This window comes from Solenopsis invicta, chromosome 8 (genome assembly GCF_016802725.1).
Source record: "Solenopsis invicta isolate M01_SB chromosome 8, UNIL_Sinv_3.0, whole genome shotgun sequence".
NCBI classification, from domain to species: Eukaryota; Metazoa; Arthropoda; class Insecta; order Hymenoptera; family Formicidae; genus Solenopsis; species Solenopsis invicta.
Window position 1 is genome coordinate 3,472,562 of NC_052671.1, and position 27,371 is coordinate 3,499,932.

The following is a 27,371-nucleotide window of genomic DNA, read 5'->3' on the forward strand; positions in this document are numbered from 1 at the left end:
GACGCGTCATTATGCGGGAGATCCTTTTTCCTCCCTTTTAATTACGCGCTTCCGGCACTCCGGAGCGACTCCGCGAGTGTTCCCATTAAGAAGCGGGAAAGTAGCTCTCCGGTCGAAGTTTCTGCGGGGCCAACGTTCGCCGTGGGGCCGAAAGCGAGAGAGCGCAGAGAAAGAGACGGAGATAGAGAGAAAGAGAGAGCGCATAACTAGATCCAACCTCGAAGGCGAGACGACGAGTCCAAGGGAATATCTATAAAAGCATCACGTTCCTCCCTATTCCCCTGAACTTGGTCTCCAACGCGTCGTATTTATAGAATGCCGCGAGACGCCGTGTATATACGCACCACGTGGTTTACATACGCGCGCCGCTCGTGGAGGATTAGATTATAACGGGTAGCCACGAGGAAGGAAATCCCCGGACCAGAGCTCGCACATGCTTTGACACACAATATAAATTACCACTCTGTTTAATGTTGCCCGTCGTATAAAAACTTTGATCGTAGCCGCTTCTGTGTGGGCCACATGCAGATTTTCAATTTTGACCGTAATAATTATCTTCCTTACAGTTTTCGGGATAGGGGCAGAATTGTAGAGATGCTCGTTGGCAGCAAAATGATTAAATTGATTGGCAATTTAATTTTATGTTACATTGCTGGGGTTCCATTTTAACAGCTGCGTTTCAAAGTCCAGCGGACATGAGGCGCGTAGTTTACAGAAATTTGTAAGTGTATAAATTTACTTAGGCAATTATTATTGAATATCAAGCTCTACTTCGACCGACGTGGCCACTTTCTCAATTTATATCTCTAAAATGTAGTGAATGACTAAACGTTAGCAAAATAGTCATACTTATAAATAATTTTTCAAGTACTTTTTGACGAATAACGCACACGCGTTTTTAGAAAGAGGCACAATGAACAAAACTGGAAAGGTAGCTATGTTCACGTGACGATAAGATCGAGAAAAAGCAGATAAAAAAAATCTTAATTAGATTTGTCTTGGTGACGGATTCACTTGTGAGTCAGATCAGATTGCTTCACTTTCCACGACACGGAGGAGGGAGACGCGCCGAGTGACCCTTGTCAGGTGACCCACGAGGTGTTGTCGATGATCGTCCGGAAAGGGGACCGTCCACCTTGTACTTCCTAAGTGGAAGGAGGCGCTTCGTAGTGACCCTTGGTCAGGTAGCCGGTGGAGAGTCGGTCCATCCCCTCTTCCTGCTCACCGACAAGTGAACGGCCGACAAAGCGTATAATAATACGAGCAGATTATCGTTTCGAAAGGTGTTCGCACCTCGGAAGGAGGGTCTCGGACAATAGTGGACAATGGACCAGGAAAACGACACCGCAAACAACATAAATTTTCCTCGCAAGCACCTCCTCGTCGCATGGACAGTCTCGACTTACCGAGGACGGACACCTTCGTGCCCTTCTTCTTTTTTTTACGAGTGCAACTCGATGCTGTGCCCGTTGCTTTTCTTCGTGGCCAAATCGTCCGGCCACCCATGGACGCGCTTGTAAATCCATTATTTTGAATAAAAGTCGAGAAACGACCCGATCCTCTTGCAAGTCTATTCTGCCTCTTATAGAATCGCTATTTGAGGGGACATAAATATTTTCGCTTGTAGCGACATTAAGCCGGGGATAAACGGGAGTTTATTTGCGGCACATTAGTCGCAAATTATTTCTTCATTTATTCATTTTCTTAGACATTTTATTTCTCTAATGGAATTTCTTTCAATGAATATTTATTCTTAACGTTTAAATTAACGTTAAGGATTTTTTTAACATTTTGCATATTGCCGAGTTTTTTTTAACTACACCAGGCGAGTTTCAAAGTTCCAAGTTTTTACTTCTTATTTTGCATACAAAGTATGAATATAGATTGATGTGAAAAAAAAGCAAAGTGAATTTTTCGAATGACGTAGCTCAGTCGATTCGACGCACATCACAAATTTACTAGTTAACAAAATATTGATCGTATTCTTTCGTTTGTCATTTATATTCGCATTCGTCGTGAGAAGGCGACTATTTGCGCGCGGTCTCGCGTTCTTAACCCCTTTTTAAGGGTGGGTGTATCACGGCCAATAAGCCGGGTCGACGAGCCTCGCGAACGAACCAGACGACATCGTATTTCAGCTGAAATTGCCCACCGGCAGATTGGATGGACGATATACAGCCCCGTTGTTGCCGAATTCGGCGAAGACGTGGAGAAACTGTATCGACGTCGTCTGTTCTGGCGGTAGGACCGGGAGGATTGAAGGAGAGTCCGATGAGTAATTAATGCCCCCGCCCCCGTGTAGTCTGTCCCATTTTCCCCTGTAACTAGTTCGAGACTCCGTGTCGAAAGCGTAGTTTTCCGTGTTGCACTGTTTCACCTCGCAGCTAGTTTCTTTCTTTCATGCATCTAATCGCGATGATTAACGTGGCGCGATTAACTAGCCAAGCTTGCGCTTCGCGAAAGATTGAGCAAGGGACTTTATTAATTTTTACGTACTATCATATTCGTTAATTTTAGTTATTCCATTTTGATTGGAATTCGTGAGATGAGAAGATACCCAATCGTCAACGTTTATTCTTACATAACTTTGTTTATCAACTTTTTTTCTTATGAAAAATAGCTCGAGTTCTTTACTTTCTACATATTTCAAGAAAAGTTACTTCTTTTCGTCATATAATTTATATTGTTATTTAAATTATAAAGACTTTTTTTCTTTTATAACAATCATGTATGAAAGAAAATTGTTTCTCCCATTTTTCTCTTACATAGCTGAGAAAGGGCTTATTAGGGCAAGTGTTAACGTTCAGTAGCGAGCATCAATGCAGCATCAGACAGTTGATGATATGTGGTGCCATCTCGATGTCGGTCTCCAAACCGATTGATTTCTCGAACGCATTATTAATTAAAATATATCAATGAGAATATCGTATCATTAATTCCGAGTGACATTCTCGCATTAGTTATACTACGTTAAATCAATAATTCTCTATTTAATTTTTGTTATTAGATCGATATGCATTATGTGACAATTGAATTATTTGTTCATTAAATATAATAAGTTCCTCAGTATTAAATAACAGCAATTTTGCTTAAAATTTCGATTCAATTATTACATAACACATTAAAGTCTTCTCACATGAGAATATCGATAACGTTGTCAAGAGGTTAAGCGTAACTAAAAGTCCAAATTTGCATCTTTCGTCGAATATTAATTTACTACACGCGTCCTCTTCGTGAAATAAGCCTGCAAGGCTTTTTCTTGAATCGGTCATCGTGCGTGAAAAATCGAAAGTGCCTTCGCCTTACCTGGTCGCGTGCTGGATCCCGATGCAAAGGAGAAGGAAGGGAAAAGATGGAGAAGAGGGATCGTGAAAGGGAGACGAAGGAAAGGGTTCGCCACGCGCCCGGCGCCCTAAAGGTTAATCTAGAAAATCAAATCAAAGTGGTTTTTTGGTCGAGGGACTTGGCGGAGAGACGCCGCGCGCCGCTCGAGGAAGAGAGGAGAGGAGAGAAGAGGAGAGGATCTCCGTACAAGAGTATGGGAGGGTGACGTGAGAGAAAGGAGACGCGAGGAGGAGACGAAGGGCTTCCGACGGGCCGCGCATCAAAGACAATATTCAACACGTACGCGGTACGCAAAAGGCGCATATGCCGCGCACGTGCCGGCGGGGGGCAAAGCTTTAGCGCTCTGTTTGCTAAATAACATCCTCGGGAGTACCTCGAGACTAGATACAGGACAAGCAAGAAACCCTTCTCGCGGGTCAGCGGGTGTAATTGCGCGCTTATTAACCTCTGCCGCGCGCCGTCTGCCTATCAGCAGAAGAGCACCGCTTTAAATTAACATAATTAACTTTCATGCGTTTGCGAATCATTTCTGCGCGTCTATGAATTGAATATTGTAATTCGCATTTTCTACGTAGTTAGAACGATTCGTCAATGTCTTCGCCGAATCATTTTTCTAATTTCACAATAATTTATAATCATTTATAGTATATTATAATAATTTATAATTATGCAAGAACAAAATAATTTTTATCCGACTTGAACGCCACTGGTTTCAATTATAACAAATTCTAAAAGATAATATGTCAGTCGGAAGAAATTTGTTTCGAGAATTCAGTCCGTGCGAAACTAATCAAAATTATATATAGAAAAATAATTTGAACGTACATTTCAATTTTGAAACAGAAAAAAATAAACGTCCGCTAATCCAAATGATTGCGCGATGATCGTTGCTCGTGATAAACCGCAAATGCGGATGGACAAAGTACGCGGCGAGTTTAAAAACCTCTTGACGATGAATGACTATACGAGACTGGCCAGTTAATTGATTATTCGCCTTCTAACATTTGAAGGCTCGTTGCGTTGTTGCGATATCTACGGCGACTCTATCGACTTGCATTATGTGGTTATCGCATGTGGTCAAAAAACAAAACTCACAAGAGTAGCGAGTGATTTACAACATTAGATTGCAATGGTGTCTTGTTATTGAGAATTTGCCAAAGACGCGCGATAAAATAATGGTCTTAATGTTACCTTGACGTCGGCAGTGATATATAATACTATATGCGAAAAAATATGTCGAACCGATATCTCGTTGCTGTTTAAGAAACGAACGCAAGTTACGCAAGTATATAATGACAAGCTTGTACATATTATCACCATATGAGATACGTAGCACATAGAGCACTGAAAATTTCTACGCGGAAAGAACGGTATTACTTATGTACTTTAAAAATTCAATTAGATACAGATCTGAAAATAACTTTGTTGGACTCTCAAAATAATTGTGCACGACGCTCAAATAGGTTACTGTAATGTCAAAACTTTTGACAGTATTATAATTGTTAAGCGTCCTACATAATTATTTTGAGAGTCCAACAAAATTATTTTTAGATCTGTATCCAATTGAATGTTTAAATATTTAAATAAAACTGTGTAGTCTTTACGCGTAATACTATACGTAAGCGAGAATATTTTTCATATCACAATTCAACTGCACAACTGCAATCTAATAAATTAAATTTAATGAAAACAACCAATTTAATTAATTTTAAAATATCGTGGGAAATCTGTGTATCAAAGATTCTATATTTAAGGATGTATGATAGATACAATCTCAGTAAAAATACTTTTATATTATTGAGAACGTAACAATTTTTTTTTATTTTAATATATATTTTTGGGTTCCATTGGATTACTGTTGATTTTAATTGAGTAAAACTAATGAAGTGTTTCTGATAACCGTTAATAAGATTTTACATACTCTTTGTGCATACTTAGTTTTGTTTAGTTAACAATGTCGTGACTGTACAATTGCACAGCCTATAACGTTTCAATGCTTATCGCAAATCAACGTCTACATTTGAAATTTTACAACAGCTTAGATTTGAACTAATATCTCTATAATAATTGTTTTGATATTTCTTTTAACAGTGTTCCAAAATTTTTCGTTGTGTCTTTGGTTCATCAAATTTCTTTAATTCATAAGCATTCTTTCATCAGCTTTTTACTTATATGCAAAAGAAAATACATGAATAAAGTTGAATTTTTGCAAGAGCAAAAATATTTGTAACTATATCTTTAATTATAGTCATATAATTTTTATATGTATCGAAGCATTTAAAAAAGTAACGCGATATATTAATCATTCGTTGCATTTGTCATAAGCTGCCTTGTACAAAACTCCAACTTGAACTTTCGTTTTCTTAGAAAGTTCAGATAATCAATTTGAAATTTTAATACAATCTTAGTTTCGCTTTAAATATAATATACACTGAAAAAGTTTCTTATGTTCAGGTAAATATATTACATTTCCTTAATTTAAATAAATATCAGTTGATATAAAAGAATTTATTTTTAAATAGCATTGATTTAAACGAAGGAAATAAGGTTAAAATAAATATATTTACTTGAACGCAAAAATTTTTTTTCAGTGTACTAATTTTTCGATTTTCGATTTTTCAATCATACCTCTTTAAATAATAGTAAGCCAAATTTTTCAAGATATGTTAATGATCATCTTTAAATATCTTAGTCTCAGCGTGTTTCTTCTTCCAGTAGTTTCCGTTGGATTTTTGTTTCAAAGCGCTCAACAAAATGTTCCTCGCGACGATCACCGTTAACTTCTCGAGAAAGCACTCGTGAGTGTCGGGTTACTAGATAACTCGTACACACACGTCCCTTTTGCATGACGCGTCGTTATGGGAAAGTGATCGTATGATAGGATGTGATACTTGCCGTTCGACGTGCGCGAGTAAATGCGCGATCTATTTGCCGCCGCCTGTCTACGTACGCACGTAGGTGTGAACGTAGCGGGCAGGCGGGTAATCGAGGTGCAGGCACGCGATCTACACATCGTTTCGAGCGAGAAGATAATTCTGCGTTTGCAAACACGAATTTAAAGGTTCAAAAGCTTGAGACGAGAACACGATAGCTCGCTCGAGCCCCGCAGTCTGCCGCATTCCCTTTAATTATTACTGTTGAATCTTCATGTATTCTGGAAATCTTTTCCGCTCGATCGATCCGTCCGTCCGCGATCTAATCGTCGTCAGACGTGAGAAAAGTATCGAAAAAACAAAACCAAAAAAAACGAAAAGAAATGTCTCACTTATCACCGGCGGAAACTCACCTTAACGCGAACGATGGACGATACCATTCGCGCCATCGTCGATTCACCGGTATCAAACAAGCTGCGGTAGAACAGATGAGGTGAAACGATCAAGCACATCCATCATCATCGTCACATCGACGTTCACGAGGCCCGTCACTTTGTCGTTAGCCGTCTGGTAGGTGGCCGAGAAGTAAACAGGACTTTCTTAGGAAGAGAACAGTGGTCCTTCCTCCTCGGCATCGTGCTCTAGAGGTCGATTCAAATAAAAGAGAAGCGAGAATCGAGCGAGTCATAAAATCGGCCATTGAGCGAGAGAGGGGCTCTCTTTCGACACTGACACTGTCCCTCGTTAAATTTTGCTTCAGGGTGGCAGATACGCGAACTCGCGGATTCGCGATCTCGTCCATCGCGACGTCGTCATCTTTCTTCTTCTAATCGCGACGATCGATCGTCGCGCGCTGTTATCGCTATTCCCCCCTCCGTCTTTAGAAACCATTGCATCGTTGGTCGTCACACGCGAATCGACATGGCCCATTGATCTATCGATCGCTACGCTACCCCGTGACGAAGGTCAACCAATCGGTGCAATCGGGGCGTGAGGGGATAATCGCTGCCGGAGAAATATTCCGGTATCTTTTCGCGGCGGCGTCATCGCGCGAACTAAAGAATATCGCAGTTGTAATTAAGAAAACGGAGCCGCCGCCGCCGCCGCCACCGCCGTCGCCGGCGTCGCCGCCGCCGTTCCGTGGAGGTGAGGGGGTGCCTCGCGGGCGTCGCGGGGCGGGTAGTTGCCGACGGGGGGTAGCAGCCGCGGGGGTGGAAAAGTCTGTGAAAAACGCGCGCATGACAATGCCGCCCTTTCTGGCCCACCCCGCGCGCCTTCCACCGTCACCTTCTTCTCCTCCTCCTCCTCTTCCTCCTTCTCCTCCTCCTCCTCCTCCTCCACCTCTACCTCCTCTGCTTCTCTCCGACTCCTTCTCCACCACCTTCGTCGCCTCCACTCTCCTCGTCTGGTGGGGGCTGTCGCGGACTAATTAAAAATTCAGCCGACGAGTTACCCGAAGACGTTGGCCTTCCATCCCTCTTTTCCCTCTTTCGCTCTCGTTCGACCTCTTCTTCTCCCCCTAGTTCATTCACTCACACACACACTTTCTCTTTCTCCTCGTACCTTATCTCTCTCTCTTTTTTTCTCTCTTTCTTCCTCTCCCTCCCTCTCTCTCTCTCTCTCTCTCTCGCACTTAACTTCCTCGCGCTTTTCGTAGCTTTTTTACCTTCCCTCCGTCCTCGGCCACGCGACCGCCGATCCTTTTCACTTTTTTTTTGTTGCACCACGCCACGAGGAGCGGTCTCGCGCGCTTACCTCATCGACAGGTTGTCCTCTTCATCGAGACGCGGGCGCTTTTTCCAAGGAAACGGAGTTAATTACCGCGATCGCGATCGGGATAATGATCGGAACTCGATGCGGAAGACTTGTATTATGACCACCGCATTCAATTCTTTTCCCCAGAAAGCATCGCTTGCCAAGAAATTAATCGCGGCCGGGGGAAGATCTGATTTTGAAGTTCGCCGTTCCACATCGCTTTGTTTTTGCCGTGACGTAGAGCGACGTCAACGCGAATGAATTGAGACGGATCATAAAATGATTAGGATCGAAGTAGAGCGTGCCGGACTTGCGTGACTCGATTGAAAACGATTTACGACGATCCGTTCACGAATCACCGTGGAAGGATTTGAGGGCCGCCGATGAGCGCAGAGAGTTTCTCGTTACAAATGGCACGGATTTGTCGGCGGCGGTTAACAACTAGAAGAGAGAGATTGCTTTTGATCTGCTCTCGAAGGAAACTTAAAATCGAGTTACATCGACATAATCGTGGATCCGCGAGTAATTATGCATCTGATTAAAGGCATTGTCTTTACATACATTGATTACGGAAGATCGAAATTGAAAGCTCCCAAGGAGATGGAATATTGTAATGTGAAAAATACGAAATATATCTTGCGATTTAAACCGAAAAAGCTTTATTTCGCCATTTTTTTTCTCATATTAATATAAAAATTTGGCAGAATAAATATATAGCAGAAATCTAAAGCAGAATAAAAAATATCAACTTGTAAACGCGCAGATTTGTTCGTAGAAACTTTTGTTGAAAGAAATCTTTTCAAAACAAAACGATTGTGTTTATTAGAACAAATATTTATGTTTCGTATATCTCGCGCGATTTTAGTTGGAATTTCAAGATACATTTTCATGTTTCGCATCAAGAGACTATTGTTCTTTTTTTTCGACAGATGTATAGCTACGCTAGTTTCGTTCGTTTTTCCTTTAAGTTCCTAGTTTTCTTTCAGTTTTAATTTTACGGAAAGGTAAACAGATATTTAAATTAAAGTAACGCTGATGCAATCGACATAGCTATCTATTCTTCTCACAGACGTTTACCGACATAATTGTAATAATTAAAGAGCACGAGCTGTCTCATTTCGGAATCGATGGGTTAATCGAAAGTTAAAGAAATAAATTTATCAAATCTAATCTAATCTCATTGACAGAGCCAATAGGTAAAGGTGAGAAATACCGTAAAACACGGTGCTTTTACGGTTTTATTACTTCCGTTGGCTCATTCAACCGCGTGGCATAATAAACACGTTCACAAACACGATACACGATTTCGAACGCATCGTCTTCGCAAATGCGCGACAAATATCACGCATTTAGCGTGTGCCTAATCGCGTGTTTTCGCACCGTCGGCCGCCACGAGCATTTCGCTTCCGTGTCAATTGAATTCGAGACGATCCGCGCGATGGTGGACAATGATCTCGGACCTGTTGTCGTTCCTCAGCGTTCTTGTCAAAAGTGACATTACGATACGTAAACACGAAAGAGAAAGCTCGTATCGGTCGAGACGGGCATCAAGCGCAATATTGTGTAATAACTAAGCGGAAATGTAATTCTTTTCCATTGTCATCACTCACCTTGCGCGATCCTGACCGCGGGCATTTTGATCCTCATGGTGGCGTTTCGCGATCTTCGGCTCTCGTCGCGTAACACTGTTTTTTTTTTCTTTTGTTTCGATGAACGAGCCTTAGCTCCGGGCGTCCAGGACGGAAAGGGGTTGCGGTTGCAGTTGCTGTTGTTGTTGTTGCTGGAACCAAAGGCCAATTGCTACCTTCCGATCTCCTAGATCACATCCGCGGGGACGAGATGAGGAAGGAGGAAGCGACAAGCGCACGTCGGTGGCAGAACAACAGGACAAAGGGACCCGATCCCGATCTCGGCCGTCGTCACGCTTCCGCCCTCCTCCCTCTCACCTCCGCCGCGTGCTTTCGCCCTCCGCGAGAGGGTCCATCCGATTTTTTTCCCGGAACTATTGAAACACTGTCCTCACGTCTTTCTCTTTCTCTCTATCTTTTTGTTTAGGGACACGCCGCGTGCCCAGTTCCTTTTCTACCGCGACTATCGTGCTATCTTCTGAACGCGATTATCCGATATGTCTCGCGCACCTGGACACCGCAACCTAGACACTTGTTCGTCAACTAATGTCGGTCCTCATGTTCCTCATCGGCCGCATTCCTCCGCGCCTGCACCGCGTTCACCACCGCGAGAAATACGCGCGACATATATGACACTACGGCTCTGCGAACGATGGTGTCGATACCAGACTCTGACCGAGTGACTAACTGACCGGAACGATCGGCTCGCACAGGTGCGGGATGACGTCGTTTACGTGCTCGTCCAGCGAGAACGGATGGTACAGTAGTGTCTGACTGGCCGCCAGCCGATTTTCCTGCAGCACCTGCCTGACACGCGGGCACTTTGGCACTTTGGCGGTCAACGGAGAGTTCACAGTCACTGCCGATTCCCCGATAAATTCACGATATCCGTTGCTGGTGCCTCTGCTGGTATTGCCTCTCGTTGACCGTTCTCCCTCACTGCTGTCACCTTCGCCGATACGGAAGGAAAGAGAATAGGTTTAACAAAAAGAAAAAAGGGAAAATATAAACAAGAGCGTCGCGCGAGTTCGATGAACCGAAGTTCCCAGACGGTGTCGTCGTCCGGCGGCGGTATCCTCGAATCCTTTTGACGCCTGCTCGCTCTCTCTCTCTCTCTTTCTTCTCTCTGTAGCTTCGTTTCGTTTGTCTATTTTTAATAGCCGGCAGTCGGCGTGGTGCACCCGCGGTCCGTGGACCACGCGCGATCACGATGACGCGAGGTCGACGTCGACGTGCGACGACACCGCGTCCTCGTCGACGTACGGCCCCGATGACGGTCGGCTGGTGCGGCTCGGGCGACTGTCTGGTGCGGCGGCCTGGTGGCGACGGCGCGGGTGCTGGATGCCTGATGCCGGCGTGGACCAGAGCGACGACGGTCCAGCATGGGTCGTATCGCCGAGTGGACTGTGCCGGACTGTGCGCGCCTCTAGTCGTGTGCCGTACGGGACCTGGTGTGTGTCGGGCACTGCGCTCGCTTCGGACGCGCTCGGTTCGCCTCGGCGCCGAGGCCGGACACCCCACGCGCTCTCGGGGTAGTTTTCACCCCCGTGGTGGGGGTAACGCTCTGCCTCTCTCTCTCTCTCTCTCTCTCCCGCTCTCTCGCGCTCTCTCCCCTCTCCCTTCCTCACGTCGCGCGCTCCCTTTCTACACCTCTCTCTCCCTCCCGCCTCGCCGTTCCTCTCCTTCGCTTTCGCTCTCTCTCCCTTCCACTCGCGAACGTTCGTCGTAGCCGCGCGTTGTACAACACCTACGGCTTCGCATACACACGCCCGCACGCTCGTCTCTCCTCGTTTATCGCCGAGCATCCAGATCCGCTCCTCTCTCTCTTTCTCTCTCTCTCTCTCTCTCTCTTTCTTCTCCTCTCGCTCACTGATACCAGTGTCGACGTTCGTCGTCCTTGTCGCGCGGGAGATAACCGCGAAGAGGGAGATCGCGTCTTCTCTCGCGGGTATATCTCTAACGCGCCGAGTAGTAGGGGGAAGGCGCGCTTTTTCCAAAACGCAACCCTTCCTTCCCGCGTCGTGGCGCGAACGGCGGCGGATACGATTTTTCGGGCACGTTTCAACGGACGCGAAGGAACCAACGGTTCTGTATCCGGTGCGGAGAAAATTCGCGTTGTGCATACAGGGTGCTCGGGAAACAAGTGCGAAATATTATGTTAAGCAGATATTTTTATTGAATTTAATTTTATTGAACAAGAAAATTATATGTGTGTTGCACACGAACAATTAATGTCGACTCTATATCGGCATTACCCTTATACATTTAATTCTCTGAGCCCCATATTGTTAAGTTACTTATTTTTAACGAGTTTTCTTTAAAAGCGATACAATATTCGATAAAATATTAGGTTGAGGAAAAAGAAATCCATTATTTACATATATAAATATATATATATATATAAATAATGGATTTCTTTTTCTTCAACCCAATATTATACAAATACTATTAAAAATTAAAATAATATTCAATTAGTGAAGCGCTTTACTCTCGAAATTTTCAAATTAAGTAGTCACAAGGCTGATGAGAATGACACGGTGATCAGTGCGTAGTTTTTCTGTTTAAAGTGCAAACTTTATTTTAATCCGGATATTTTAATCCGGTTTCGGCACCACGTTGAGTCATCCTCAGCAAAAAAGTTAAATAGAAATTTTAAATGTCAATTAAATCTCCATAGCGAAGAAGTTGTGTTGACATTTCAGTATCGACTAACAAAACAAGTTTGCCACGGAATATCTAATTTTATGGAACCGTGCAAAAATTTCTTAAAGAGGGCAAGTTTTTTTAAACGCGTTCGTACTATGATTGAATTAATTACGTTCGCAATATTAGTTTAAAAAACGTTCGGTGCTGTGATTCATTAACGATTGGTTTCTAACGTTTTACGAATATTACTGGTAAAAAGTTAATGTGAAATATTTATGCATTCGTAAACTTACATTAAAACTTACATTAAAAAGTTATCGGGAATATTATAATTTTTAAATGTAATAAAATTTATGAATATTTGTTTACTTCTCATATAATATTCCTACGATATTATTGGGAATTGGACGTAATCATTTTTTTTATTAATATTGAATAATATTTCAGGAATATTAATTAATGTTAAATAATATTTTAGCGCTTTTATAGGTTGTATTTATTTAATCTACTTTTGATAGGATGACACTTGGCAATTTACTCATATCTTTACAACCATCTGCAATGTTAAATAAAGTCTTAATTAAATTATGACTCAAATGTCTACAAAGCTGCTTACAAATTTGACAAATATGTTATTTTTGCTTCTTTTATAACCTTTTTCGCCGAAACGCTCTATACATATGTATTCAAAGAATGCGAACGAAAAAAATGTTTGAAAATACGATATAAGTGCGCAGCCTTCGTGATGCCGACGCGATTAATGCTGACCAGACGTTTAAGTTACCGCAGTAATACCCAAACGTATTAATGTTGCTTGGAACGATGCCAGGTTTTGGTTGCTGATCGTTGCCGCACTCGTTACACCCGCGATGAGTTTCTGTAGCAGAATTCCGGCGCGCGTGACAAATTGCTTCAAGTTACTTTTACTAAACTACAGAAGGCTTTTTGGAAGTTGCAAATCCAACTGTATCTTATCAAAGCACGAAGGACAGAGGCTCTCCGCGTAAAATTTATACTTCAATGTCATTGATTCGAAACTTAATTATACTGTCACAAATCACAATACATAATACATTTTTACAATTGACGTTAATTAATCTTTTTGTTCAATTAAATTTTTTTAAAAATATATTATACTTCCCATGACGCAAAATAGAAAAACTGAAAAAAATCCAGTAATAAATGTATGATATAATAAATAAATTCCAATAAATTCTGATATTCAAAATTGGTCAAATTCAGTTCTGATGCTGTTACGGCTTCATTACAAAACGGTGTACCATAAAAAAAAAACAGCGATGCAATAGTACTAAATGCATGGATCGCAGCCAGATTTACGGACCGATCGTACCAGCAGTGCGATGCACGCTCGTCGTCCCTCGAACTCGCAGTAAACATACAGCGTCGAATCACAGAGAAAGCGGAGAGGAGCACACAGAAGTACCTGCTCTCTCACATTAATTATTCCGCGACTAAAACCCCTCATTCTACTTGTGGGATCGATATCCGCGACGCGGATCTTTCCACGTCGGGATTACCGCCGGAGGATCTCGATCCTGCGACCAGGCGAGCGGGATAAGATGCGGAATTGAGGTAGGGAGAGAGCAGAGAAAAGAGAGAGGGTGGAGGGAGGAGAGAGAGAAGGGGGGAGGGGGGAGAGGAGAGGTAGAATGGAAAGAGACGAACGTGGTGAAGAACCTCGCATTATCCTGGATTATCCTGGATACGAGACGTTCATTCGTCTACAAAGACACACGACGGTCGCGATAGGAAGTTCGAAGTTTCAAAGGAAGCGTGTACAGCTTACGCCATACGTACGCGCATTCGCGTACCTTACGTATTACACGACATCGTGCTCTCTCTCTCTCTCTCTCTCATCTCCGGTCCGTGGTAACGGACCACGCGATAGGATGCGCCCTTTAATTTTCCGCCGAGCGAGGGAGGGCACGATGTCTTTTCTACTTTCCTCGAGTCGAGTGGCGAGGAGGAGCGGGAGGGATGAGGAGAGGGCGCCGAAAATGCTTCCCAGGCTTCAGAGATGCAGCCTGTCCTCGGCCTGTTTCTCGCCGGAGGCGTCTCTGAAGTGACTTTTAACAATCCCCAAAAAATTATCTAATACTGCGGGATCCTAAGCGTCTCGGGCCTCCTGGACAGTGTTTCGTGGGCCGGTCCAGCATATCTCGACCAGCCAATCTGGGAAAAGGGCGAGAAAGGTTTTCGAAAGAAGAATTAAATCTATTTTTCGATTATCCTCATGAATCCTGCATTGACGCCACGCTATCTTTCAAGTGTTTAATGATAAATATAACAAAATAGTATTTTATGTAGAATAATACAATGTGTTAGAATTTTCCTCGGAGGAAAGGGAGAAAAGAGGGAACGAGAGAGAATATAAAAATAGTGACGCGACAAGTTTAATTTTAAAAAGCCCGACTGCAGACAAAAGAAACTCCAACATTCCGATTTTATAAGCAATTCCATGAAGTATTTTTATAATCCTTTTTAAATAGAGAGAGATCTTCCGAACTAAGAATCGCGGTGCAAATTTTTTTCCGTGCGCCAAACGATGTAATCACTGCGGCAGCGTTTTAATCGCGCGTAAACGACCGATCTCGGCGTTCAGGGGAACTCGTTATTGCGATTGCCGAACGTATGTAGCGCAAAATGTAGCGAGATTTCACAATGAAGAGTAATGAGTGCTCGGCACGCGAATCAACAGCGCGTGTTTCGATCCGGCTTCGAAGCGTTTCGAAGATTTTAATCCGCGAATTTGTTTTACGACATTCACATAAACACTTGTATTGAATCTATTGTCTTCCCTCATTTCCGTTCGAGATCTCTCCTCCATCGATGACTTATTCGAGTAACGAGCAGTTTTCAGATGCAGTTCGTTACGCTCAATCAGGGGAATTCACTTGGAATACGTTGGTTTCACGGCAGGTGCATTTTCAGACTGATACACGACGAGATACAGATCGCATGTGTATGCGCGATCATGTGCGGTAATTTATTTGGAGCATTGAACGAGCGCGCGGGCTGTGTAAGCACGAGCGGTAGAGAGTGTCTCCCTCGGGTTAGATTGCCTTCTGCACCGGATGAATTAACGAATCCAGATCGCGCGAGGAAAGTTTTCGACGCGCAATTTAGCGAGTGCCTTTCGCGGGCATCGGGCGTCGGGCGGACCGCGCGCATTTATACGATGCGCTCGCGAATTTATATGCGCCGCATCCAGTTTGTATATCTTATTTACGGTAGCGCTAGATAGTATCGCCCGTTCGGAATGCATAAGTTATCAAGCGGTTTATTACGGGCACACACGTTAGGATACACTTTGACTCGTCTTACACGGTAGGAGGGAGGGAGAGTCGTCTTACACGGTAGGAGGGAGGGAGAGGGAGAGAAAGGGAGAGAGAGAAAGAGAGAATTAGAAAAGGAGGGTGGGAAGGGGAGCGAGCGAGCGAGCAAGCGAGCGAGAGAGAAAGAGAGAGAGAGTATATGCACTCCAAGTGCACCTCGCACGTATCTCTAGAAAAGGCAGCGATCCGTTGACCCGTGTGAAATTCCCACATTCATTACTGCGGGGCCACTGTATTCCGGACGACCGCAAGTTCATAGAATTTTTCCGCGCTCTATGCCTCTCGGCTCACGCGTGTTTCTGCGATTCTTCTCCAGACCGCGCAGACAGCACGGTTCCCCCCTACAAGGTGTTCCTTCCGTAGCCAGTAACGAAATAGGCGAACAGGGATTGATGGAGAGTCCAGTTTCGACAAGATTGCCTAAAGTCCCTCTGACTTCCAAGTCGGAAATAATTCTAAAATGTTTAATTTTCTCCTGTATTCATCCCAATGTTTTTGATTATGACATTTAAATCTTTAAGAAGTAGAACGCGTAAGAAAATTATACTTTTTAACCAATATTGACTGGTTAATTAATTTATATGTTAGCTAACGTTTAAATAATATTTAATTAGCATTTACACTGCGCGCGCGCACGCACACACGCACACACACACGCACACACACACACACGCGCGCGCGCGCGCGCGCGCACGCACGCACAGAATTATTGTAGAAAAATTGAAAAAGTTCTTCAATTACTACACTGAGAAAAAAGTTGTTAACTTGACTAAAATTTTCAACTTGATTAAATTTCTTCAAGTATTTCAAATATTCAAATATTTATGTCTAAGTTAAATACATAAATGTACTCGTAATGTTTACATTAAAGTTGAAGTATGTATTTGAGTTAAATATATAAATATTTGAATTGAAGAAATGTAATCGAGTTGAAAAATTTAGTTGAACAATTTAACAATTTTCTTTTCTCAGTGTAATTATGTTAGTCAGTAATACGTATAAAAATCAATCAAATAGTATCAATGTTTAAGGCCGATATTCAAAGTCATAAATAATTTTCAATTTTTGATTGAAAGTGTAATCAATTACAGACTTACTCATAAATTCGTTAATTTTTTTCTTTCAATCAAAAATTAAAATTATTTATGATTGTATGAATACCGGTTTAAAAGTTTGATTTTGTAGAAAAAAATTCTATACGCTCACATACAACTCCTTTCAATTCATTTATTTTCCGCAAAAGTATCACTTGTACTTGAGCTATTATGTTTTCCGGAGCATACTGAATCGGTTTTGTCGTGTGACGACACATGCCCCTGTACATTGGCGCGTTCATCTAGTTAAGTCAAACAATACCAACAGACCGCGATAATGTACTCGTCACGCGCCCGCCGAAGTGTGTCGCCGATACGACCACCGGGTGATCTGCGATAGCACAATGCACACAGTTGCGAGATGTTGCGTCTTCTCTGCTCAGTTCTTTGCCATAGTGTACTACAAGTACTGTTCTAGTTTCATTTGTCTTAATCGTTTATACGATAAATATTTTCCGATAGAAAAAAAAATACGGAAGTACTTTTATATTTAACAACTATCTCTCGATTCTTTTTGTTTTTATTAGAAGATTAGTCTCCTCTTCTATTCTCAACTTCTTCCAGCCAGAATGATCATCGGCATTCAAGCCGAATTTTCGACAGATGCGACCGAGCGCAACGTTCGAAACGGAGAAACGTGTTGGGCGCGAGCCGGGCGAGCCAGATACAGACCCTCCGTGTCGCAGGACGTTAATTTCGGACACCCGTTACAGGGAGACGAGCCGTCCAAAGGGTGAAAAAACCGTGACTGCGTGGACCATCTTGGTGACGATGCCCGCGCGTTATCCTCCTCTCCTCCCTCTTCACAGCTCCCCCACTCGTGATCCCTGCCCTAACAACGCATCCTGTTCGGGGTTTTAAAGATTATTTTTACTTCGGGACAAAAAAGATCTGTCTGGCGACTCGGCGACGTGCACATGTGCCACGCACCGACGACGACGACCACGACGGCTACGACGACGACGACGACGACGACAACGACGACGACGACGACGACCAAGACGGCGACGAGGAGGAGGTCCAACGGTTTCGGCCGCGCTCCCGTTGCCCGCGTCCAGCTCTTCGTGGGAGTTTATCGTTTCCTCCCCCGTTCCCCGCGACTCGCTCTTCGGTTCCCCTTGATGCCACCGCGAAAGAGGGACGAGGAGGTCTGGAGATAAAAGCAAAACGATCCCTAAAGCGACAGCGCGCCGGCGCTCGTAATCGTATCGGTGACCGGAGATGGTCAAGGGGTCATCCGAAACCATACAGTCTTAACAACTGCCTTTGAAAATGTTTACATTTAATGGGATCTGGATAAATATTTTGTGATTTACCGAAAATTTTATATTTTGTCATTATTTGGTTGAATTTGTATAATACTTATTTTTAGTTTTATTGTTACATAATTTAAATGATAGATATCTAATTGCTATCTATACAAGCACGCAATATTCCTAGAATATTATATGAATATTATTAAAAATTAAAATAACATTCGTATATTATTCAATATTTTTTAATATTATAGAGGATATTGTATTAATATTATTATATACTTACTTTTATTAAATATTTATGGTATATTACTCCAATATCCGTGGAATATTATAAAAATGTTCTACGAATATTATTTTGATTAAAAATTAATGTGCATTATTATGCGTAAAATATTCATAAACTTTATAATTATTACTTTAAAAAGTTATTTCCAATAATTTAAAACACTGAAGTAAACAATATTATTTTACTTCTTCATACAATATTTATATAATATCAGAAATGGACACATAACCATTTTTTATTAATATTTTAGGAATTTAATATAAAATAATATTATTGCGCTTATGCTATAGCTAGAGACCATAACTGCAGTTTTCCTAATGTATGTATCATCGTTTCGATCATATGCGATGCATGATTCGAACTTTGTCTCCTCCGACTTTGTTGACTTGACCAGAAACTTTCAAAGAAGCAATTGACCACGCGGACGCGCGATCTATTCGTGGCTACGCCACTGCGGCATGTGTTGTACTCGAGAAGAGACAGTTACCAAATATAACCGGAGGACGCGCTCGCGGACCCCTTGCCAAGGGTGTTTAAAAGTTTTGGACCTTCCTCGTCGCAAGGGTTGGCCCCGGGTCCTCTGTGCACGCGCGCACGCGGGCGGCGCGGCCCATTTTTTCTTGGAAAGTCCCCATCGGCACGCACGCACGGGAAATCGGCCACCCTGCGTCGCATTATCGTTTTTCTCCCGGCCGCGGGATATTTCTGGAAGAGCCCTCGTAACCGGATATGCCCCGACTAGCCGCCAAGCAAATTTTTGACAATCGTCAACTGCGCCGCGCCGAAACCCGCTGGAGGTCATCGAACCAATCACTAATCTCAATAAATTCTCAATACGCTCTACGTGATATACGTGTGCACACAGATATCTTTTTTTTAATATTACAAATCTTTATTCATATTGTTAAAAATATTATTTTATCGCCGCCTTGACACGCTTTAAAAAAAGAATTGCACAATCTTTTTACATTGCTGCTGCTGGGTTTTTTTTTATTTTTAGAAAACGTGTTTAAGCAGCGATAAAAATATATTTTTAACAATATGAATATATATTTATAACATTTTCAGAATACCTGAAAAATAAGATATAAACTAAATTTCGTCGAGAAGTGCTTTTTTTTATTAGAGAAACCATATCAAAAAATTCTAGTAATTATAAAAATATAAGGCAAAACTCTCGTCAAAAAAAATAAAGAAAATTTAGGGAAATATATATTCTGCCATGTACGATAGAGTTTTCCCACACAGTTTTTCGACCTGTCAGTTTTTCAAACTAGCGTTAAGAAACAATAAATACATACATACATTGTATATATGTATTTATTGTTTTTTAAGGCTAGTTTGAAAAACCGACAGGTGGAAAAGCTGTGAGAAAACTCTATCGTACGTGCGGGCGAATATATATTTCCTTAAATCTTCTTTATTTTCTTTGACGAGAGTTTCGCCTGTGTGTGGCGGAAAACTTTCGGATCAATATGCATCGGATATGCACATCGACGATGCCTGTCCGATCATCGCGAATGATTAACGTTGTACAGAATTTCGTATTCTCGTGGAATACCTTTTCGCGCCTGAGGACAGAGCGGTCGCCATCGATGATTTAACGATGCACTAAATCAGCAAGAATAAACGGAACCAAAGAAAGAGAGCGTGAGAAAAAGAGAGAGATAGAGAGAGGAGGATCACACACGAGAAAAAGAATTCTATTTATTATTTTAGGTCAAACAGTGTCAGGACATAAGTAAATTAACAGAATATATAAGACATAAAAAATAACAGATACCAATGTGCGAAAGAGATTATATGTAAAATAAATAAAAGATAATAAATTGTAATATAATGTAATAAACTTTCTCTAAAGTTTTTATAAGATGCGAGATTAAGTTTCATGGATTATTTGAGATGCTTGGCGATAAATCTAGCTTCATCTTCAATATACAAATTTCATGGCATAAATTTTGATTCATATTGCCAGCTACTATTATATGTACGCTCCGCTGAATTTTCGCGTATTATAATCGTTTGCAGGATGAATTATAATTATCAGCAGGATCGCTGAACTCAGATCTCAAAATTTTAATTTAACTTCCAGCGTAATCTAATTTCCGTCAACACAGATGGCGAAGTGGGTCACGCTAGATTCTGGTACCTAGTCCACTTTGTTAGGATTTAATGAGATCCATACAATTGCTGTCTATCAATGTGGCCCAATAGAACAGTTAGAAATCCGTCTCAATCTGAATTTTGCGTTTTATTTTCGATTTTTTTTATTTTCTCCGAAAATAAAAAAAAACCGTCTCTACAGATCCGTCTCACACATTACAATTACGTACAGATAAAGATTTCGACTGACAGATTTTAATATACAATGATAAACTGAAATTCTCTTAATTTAGAAGATTTTTAATTGTTTCCGGTTGGCGTGTATTTAAACTTTTAACTTTGTATGTTTTGAGAAATTCCTGTCAGACTCTTATAATTTATATATTTCTTCGTTTTATTAAGGTTAAAATAGTTAAAAATGATAAACCGTTCTTCTAATTATCATAATAACGGCTACGGTTTTCGCAATGTATCGAAAAAAAATCACGTCCAGTAATAATTAAAATACTTCCGGTTACTCTCCTGGCGCATCTTATCGACGCACCTGGCGCGCGACGTCGACATTCGACCGATGCTGGTCCACGGACTCCCGTTTTTTCCCATGTCCATTTTTGCATAAAAAAATTCTCACCGCGCCGGCTTTCGCACGGCCCACCGCGGCGCACCGGAAAAAAACATCCTGCGCTCCTCCCGGGGGTAACGCACCGTTGTGCCGGTGCCGCTCTAGGTGCATTCCTCTTCTATCACGATACATAGTGTATATGTACGCTGCGCGAACGGGCACCGTGGGGTGGTGGGAGCCTCCATCGAGGGTGCCCGGTTATTTTTTTTCTTTTCCTTCTCCTAGGGGCCAATGAAGACTGCGGGGTAAAGGGGGAGGGGGGGTCAGGGCGCCGGAATTGCACCAGGGCGGAAACACCTTGTGGACGGAGAGAAAAACGGCGGGAACGAGAGGCGGAAGGGGAAACGCACTAGACGGAGAAAGAAAGAGGGAGGGAGGAAACGACCCTTACGGTACCCCGAATGGCACAGATTCTTCTCAGCGGCGGAAGGTGCAAAAAAAAAACGATTTTCGGGAGGGGAGTAAAAAAACTAAAATACTGCTAGGTTGTTAGCCTGAGTCCACATGTCCGCACGGTGCATCGACGAAAAGCCGATGGCGGGCTCGCCGCTGAAAAATTTCGGGAAAGCGCGCACGATCGCGCCTCTCGTTCGTGAGAACGGACCGCAGTTGGCGTGGCACTGATTTATAAAAAAAAAGCTGCTTTGGGATAACGGAGCCCTTAGGAAAGATGTTTCACGTGATACTTGAATTGCTTTTACTAAATAGTTTGATTTATTATCGATATCGCGAAGACGATATTAGATAATTATTTGGGCAATTAAATAAAAATATAGTATATTTTTATCAAAAATGTTTACATTTTGAATCGTTGGAGCAACTTGTGCAGTTTCACATGTTCGATATTTAAATTTTAGATTTGGTTTGCTATATCCTCATTCGTATATTTGCAATTTTAAACAATCCGTTTTTATCTTTCAGTGGTGATACATTTTTATAAATGAAAATATTATGACTTGTTATGTAAATGTTCTTGCAGTCAAGAACTTTTTTAATATATTTTTTTATAGAAGACACTGACGCAATCACATAATTTATTATGATACAGATCAGATGAAATACAAATGATGCTTTATTTTAGCGCCAATTAGCTTCTCATGACTATTCACATGTTGACTCAGCTCCTGACAAGCAATCATAATTTTATTAATTTACAGATGAACAACAAAAAGAATACTAGTTAAAATATGATAAAGCATGATTTGTACTTCACTTAATCTACATCATCATAAATCGTGTGATTGTGTTAGTGTCTTAAAAAAAAAGAATTTGTTTTTGAACAATTAAATAAAAAAAATAAAATAAAAAAATTGTTCATCTACTAATTGCGTATAAGCCGTGTTATAGGGAACACTTTTTACAAAGCGTTATTTAAATATTAGCTATCCGGCCACTCTTTTCGTAGATCACTTCCAGCGCAGGCTGCATCGGCGTCATCGAATCGATTCTTGTAGATGTGAATCTCGACCTACAGACATAAAGAGCTACTAGCTGAGATCTTAAACTGGGCCTTAAGCCATTACCCCCGGATGATGGGTTCCCTCGATCTCCTCTCTGTTCTCCATCCGTCTTCCTTCCTCTCGAGTGTATCCTCCTCTTTCACCGCGGATCATCACTCGCCTGCCGTCTCACCGTGTGCGCATCCTTCTTCCTCTCTTCTGGCTTAACCCCTCCTCATAGATCCTGCATCTTGGCCGCCCCTTCCGTAGCGGCAGATGGCCGGCCAAGGGGTAAGAAAAAAATCCTAGGGCCCCGAAAAAGGAGGAGGTACATAAAAAGCGATCCGAGAGAAAAAAGTAGGAGAGAAGGGGCGCCGGGGGCGACATGAACCACGTGTGTTCTTGAAAATTTTCCCGAGCGAGGACCCTGTCCTTCCTTGTCCGTTCAATATGGCCGATCGCCCCCTTTGATCGAATTTCCATTCATCGAGATCGATTATACGATCGAGCTTTCATTCTTCGGCGGCTCGATCGCTCTTGATATCCAGATCTCACATTAGCGTCTCCGGTGACGTGCCGCGGCAATTTCCGAAAAATTGACTCCGCACAGCTGGTAGTGATCTCTGCGCCTCTCATTTTCCTTCTTTCTTTGTAGCTCGGTTCGATTGTTCTCGTAGAACTTTATAGCTCACGGTCCGCATGATTTGAGACTTTGCGATACACTTGATCGTCTCAAATTCAATCGTGATCGTACTACCACTTTGCACGCAAAAAAAAACACACATCTCGGTAGTTGCTTCTAAATTTAAAGAATTAGCTATTGCTAATTAAAATACAGATAAAATACGCTTGAATCAAGTCTGTAAAAAATCAATTTTTTTTTCTAGTAATTTATATGTAAAGCAATAATACATCTTCATCGATCAAAAATATATTTAACAATCTAGTGTTTAGTCTCATCATTCAGCTGACATAAATGCGCGCGTCACAAATAAAGTTTAGGAAAATTTTGTGTTAGGGCTACAAGTTGTGATAAGTTCCCATCTGGTATCTCATACCGGAATCTCTTCGCGTAACTGTAAAAGAGATCTTGCACGCTATCCCAGATTTCGGATGACTCGAGATAGATCCCAGGTAGAAAAATCGAAATTCGTAAGAAAGAAAGAGTGAGCAGAGGAAAGTGGAGGAGAGCCGAGCGAGAGATGGGCGGATAGAGCGGAAAGATCGTCGCTTCTGGACGCAGGCCAGCTGACCAACCGTGGGAAGACGTGATTTGGCTGGCCTCTTTTTTAAAAGGATTCGAGAAAATTACTTTTAAATTGGCGAGCCACCGGAATCCCTAGATGCACCTGAACAGGTAGATCGGTCAGTCCCATCGAGCGTTTCCACATCCCTTCAAAAAACGATTTGCCGACGACTTTTGACTTTGCCAGCGTCCGAGCGATTAAATTGTTTTTTGTCTCGTAATGAAAATTAAATGGGAAATTGCTCACTTATCTTTTTTTTTAATTTGTAAACGCCTTTTATTATTTGAAAAATTCACAAAATGTTCGTGTAATATTACTATATCAAGAGAAATTACAGATACGTACGTTTACGTATAACAATAATAAAAAAATCAATTTAACCAGAAAATTTGAAACGCGTCCGGGATCTGCGAATAGCGCGCGATTATACGATATTCGGTTTTCGTGCGCCGTCTGTTACTCTATATTTTTTTTCTTTTGTTTTTGTTTTGTCGTAATCGAGCGCCAGTCATCGGGATGGATATCGGACACCTTCTTGAAGAAGGGATTTTACGATATTTGTAAAACACTTGAGGAGAGCAGAAAGTTTTCTTGACCGGGATACGTGGCCGTCTCTCCGAAATAAACATTGTCAAGAATATCGACGACGGACAAAACAACCTTTCTCTCCTTCCTCTTCTTCAGCCTCCTTCCACTCGTCCTCTCTTTCTTTTTCTCGCCATTACTGTATAATAAAATTCGTTCGCTCGTTTCTTCTCTCTCTCTCTGTCTCTCTCTCTTTCTTTCTTTCTCTCTCCATTTCCACGATTTCTTTCGGAAGGGAGAGGCTATGCATTTTTCGTGCGTTTAAAAATAGGCGATTCGCTGTACCGCAGACTGGCCAGAGGTCAGTAACTCCTTGGGCGCAAGACTGCACAAAAATAGCCGGCAAAACGGAAAAAATAATTTCCTTCTTCCCGAGAGCTCTCTCGTCGGTAATTTCAGACACGGCAGCGTCGCCTTCGATTGAACCCGTCGTTGATCCGCATTCGTGATTTTTAATCCCGCTTACATTAAATTTTATCTGATCGCCCATCAAGCAATTTAAATTACCTCTTATAGCGTAGCTGAAATATTTCATGCTAATTGGCGCAAAATCTCCAAGAGTGATCCATATGAAAAATTTTTTTTTCTTGTAAGATTTTCTTGCGTCACAACGCGTCTCTACGTACGTTAAAATCTATTTCAAGCGGGGATCGTAAACGATTCGACGGCGCGCAACGATTCAGAAGGTGTCCAGTTGCATAGCACGCTCCAAAAGAAAGTTACACACATTGGAAAAGGGCCTCCTTCGCCCTTTCTCCGCCGGCGGACACTCGCCTCTCTCTTACCTCACTGGGCCCCACCGATTGCGAGGTAGGTCCGAATTTGCAGCGTCAGTTCTGCCAGATTTTTCACGGTGCCGATCCCCTTTGTGGGGGGCGCTGCCCGCTTGTCATATTTGCCTATGATGGACGATTCGTCCGAGAAAGAGCTTCGCGACGTCCCCAACAGGAATGACGAACGCACTTCTCATTCAACGCGCACCACCGCATTTCGGCAATTCCGCCAATCCTGATTATCGCCGCTCTTCCTCGGATCGGCCAGTCGGATATTTTTTTTTGTTCCTTAGGGCCCCGGAACCGAGGCGTCGCGAACACCCTGCCTTTTCTCGGCTGAAAAGCGAATCGTCGTCGCCTCCGATTCGTGGCATTTCTCGTACGATTTGACCGCGAGAAGACCCGCAGCTGGACAGTTACGTCGTAGGTTGAGTAAAAATAGACACCGATGTCCTAGCACCCGCTTCTTTTCGTTCCCGCGACTGCAATCGTTGGAATACACGCAGGAAACCTTCAGAAAAGTTATCGCTCGACAGATACGATCTTCTCGTTTGCACAAAAGGAGAACAACGAATTTGAAAAGTGATTTAAACAATTTGAGAAGCAACATAAAATTGTGTTTAATGCAGCAATCATTTGATTGTCGCTCGAATAAAAAATTATATCCCTTTTTTTTTAAATTCAACACATATTTACGTAATGAATAAAACGAAGGATCACGAAGAACAATAATTTCTGTTAGAACTACTTGTGATTGACAGTTGCTCGTCTGTATAGACTCGTCTATCCCCTAATCGTAAGTGACATTGAGTCGAAAAAGTCAAGTTGACATTGTACTTATTCATCGATACGAATCGAAAAATTAACATAATCTTGTAACGGTCCCAATTCAATAATAGTTTCATAATTAGAGATGGATCGGCGACGGAAGGAGTCATGCGACGAATCAATTATCATCAACGATCCAGCATGAACGTTCGATGTCCTTTCGGAGTCTCTTGCTCCTAATCCTCTTCCTCCCCGTAATCCTCCGCATCCTAAACACGCGATCTCAATTTAGAATCGAATCCCGGATCCGAATAAGCGACGGTAAAAAAAAATCCCCCATGCTCCCTACACAAATCACGCTCTCCGACAAAGGAGAGGAAAAAAAAATCGAAAGGAACGAGGAGACAATCGGCGATATCCTGGCGGCGGAAGCGGCTCGGCGCCCCGGGCGTCCAGAACCTTGCAGCAGCTCCCGATCCGGCAAATCGCACGAGATAAATTTCCCGATGACGTGTCTTCCCTAATTCCACATTTCTCTTTCCTTGTCCGAGGCTCGCGCGTACCCTACTGGGAAGAATAATGCAGCAAAAATAAGAATAGAGCCGTAAGAAATAGACGCGTTACGAAGTACATGATCAAAATAGAAAATCTAAAAGCTACAGATATATCATGTAACTTAATCCTTATTTTGTCATTATCGTTATTTTCTCTTGTACTTTTGTTTAATTATCAATTTTTTCGTTTCGTTGCTACGTCCCTTTGGTATTAATTTCAAGAATGTTTTTACATTCTTGTGTTTCTCCTGGTTTCTAAAGAAATCTCTATTGGCCCTCTTCCGGGTCTGCTCTATAGATTTAGATACCGCTCGAGGGACGGAAATTCAGAGAGGCTGGACCGAACTGCGTTAGAATGAATGTTAGGTCACGGTGGTGCACTCGCATCGGAGCGACTCGCCGCGGCTTAATCGTTTTAGGAGTCGACAACGGCAACGTGTCTGCGGATGATCCCATCGGGCGGTCGAATCGGCCAAGGAAAGTACGTGAAGCTTGCGAAATTTTCGTTTACACAGCCGCGCTCGGCGAACCGGCGTGCTTCGCCCGTATATCAAAAGTTTAATTGAATTTTCGGCCGTGGCCCCGGCCCGAGAAAGATTAGGATCGCTGGTCCGTTCCATCTCTCTCTCTCTCTCTCTTTCTCTCCCTTTCCCGCTCAGGTTCATCACCGTCTTCCTGCATCTAACGGATGTATTGTGCCCGCGCCCTGATCGTCTTGGCCCTGTTCCTTATCCACGCCTTTATCTGGCCCGCGTGCATCTTTACGCGCGTGTTATTCTAGCTGCCGTACGGTTTTGTTTCGGGCGCTCACGAATTCGACAAAATGTGCCTGTCGAAACGTTTCCTTTCGCGTTGTATCGGTCTCAAAAATTTATACACGCGGCTTCTTACAAAATATTACACAAAATTCGCAGCACAAAGATGTTTCGTGAATTAATAATGAAATTAATAATGAAATAGTAAAATAAAAATAATGAAGAAAATCTGAATTTTTTAATTTAAATACTTTAAATATTCAAGATGCAAAGTTTTATTGCG

At 42.4% G+C, this 27,371-nt stretch overlaps 2 protein-coding genes across 2 annotated transcripts in view; one reads left to right on the forward strand and one right to left on the reverse strand.

The window, feature by feature from the left end:
• LOC105199635 (B-cell lymphoma/leukemia 11A) overlaps positions 1-11,039 on the reverse strand; it is a 38,317-nt gene extending 27,278 nt beyond the window's left edge. The window contains exon 1 of the mRNA XM_011166816.3: positions 9,584-11,039. Within this exon, the coding sequence (XP_011165118.1) occupies positions 9,584-9,620 (37 nt within the window). The 5' untranslated portion in view covers positions 9,621-11,039. The remainder of the gene's footprint in view (positions 1-9,583) is intronic.
• The window catches only part of LOC113003756, a 241,205-nt gene that overhangs the window by 104,218 nt on the left and 109,616 nt on the right, over positions 1-27,371 (forward strand). The gene's annotated exons all lie outside the window — the stretch shown is intronic.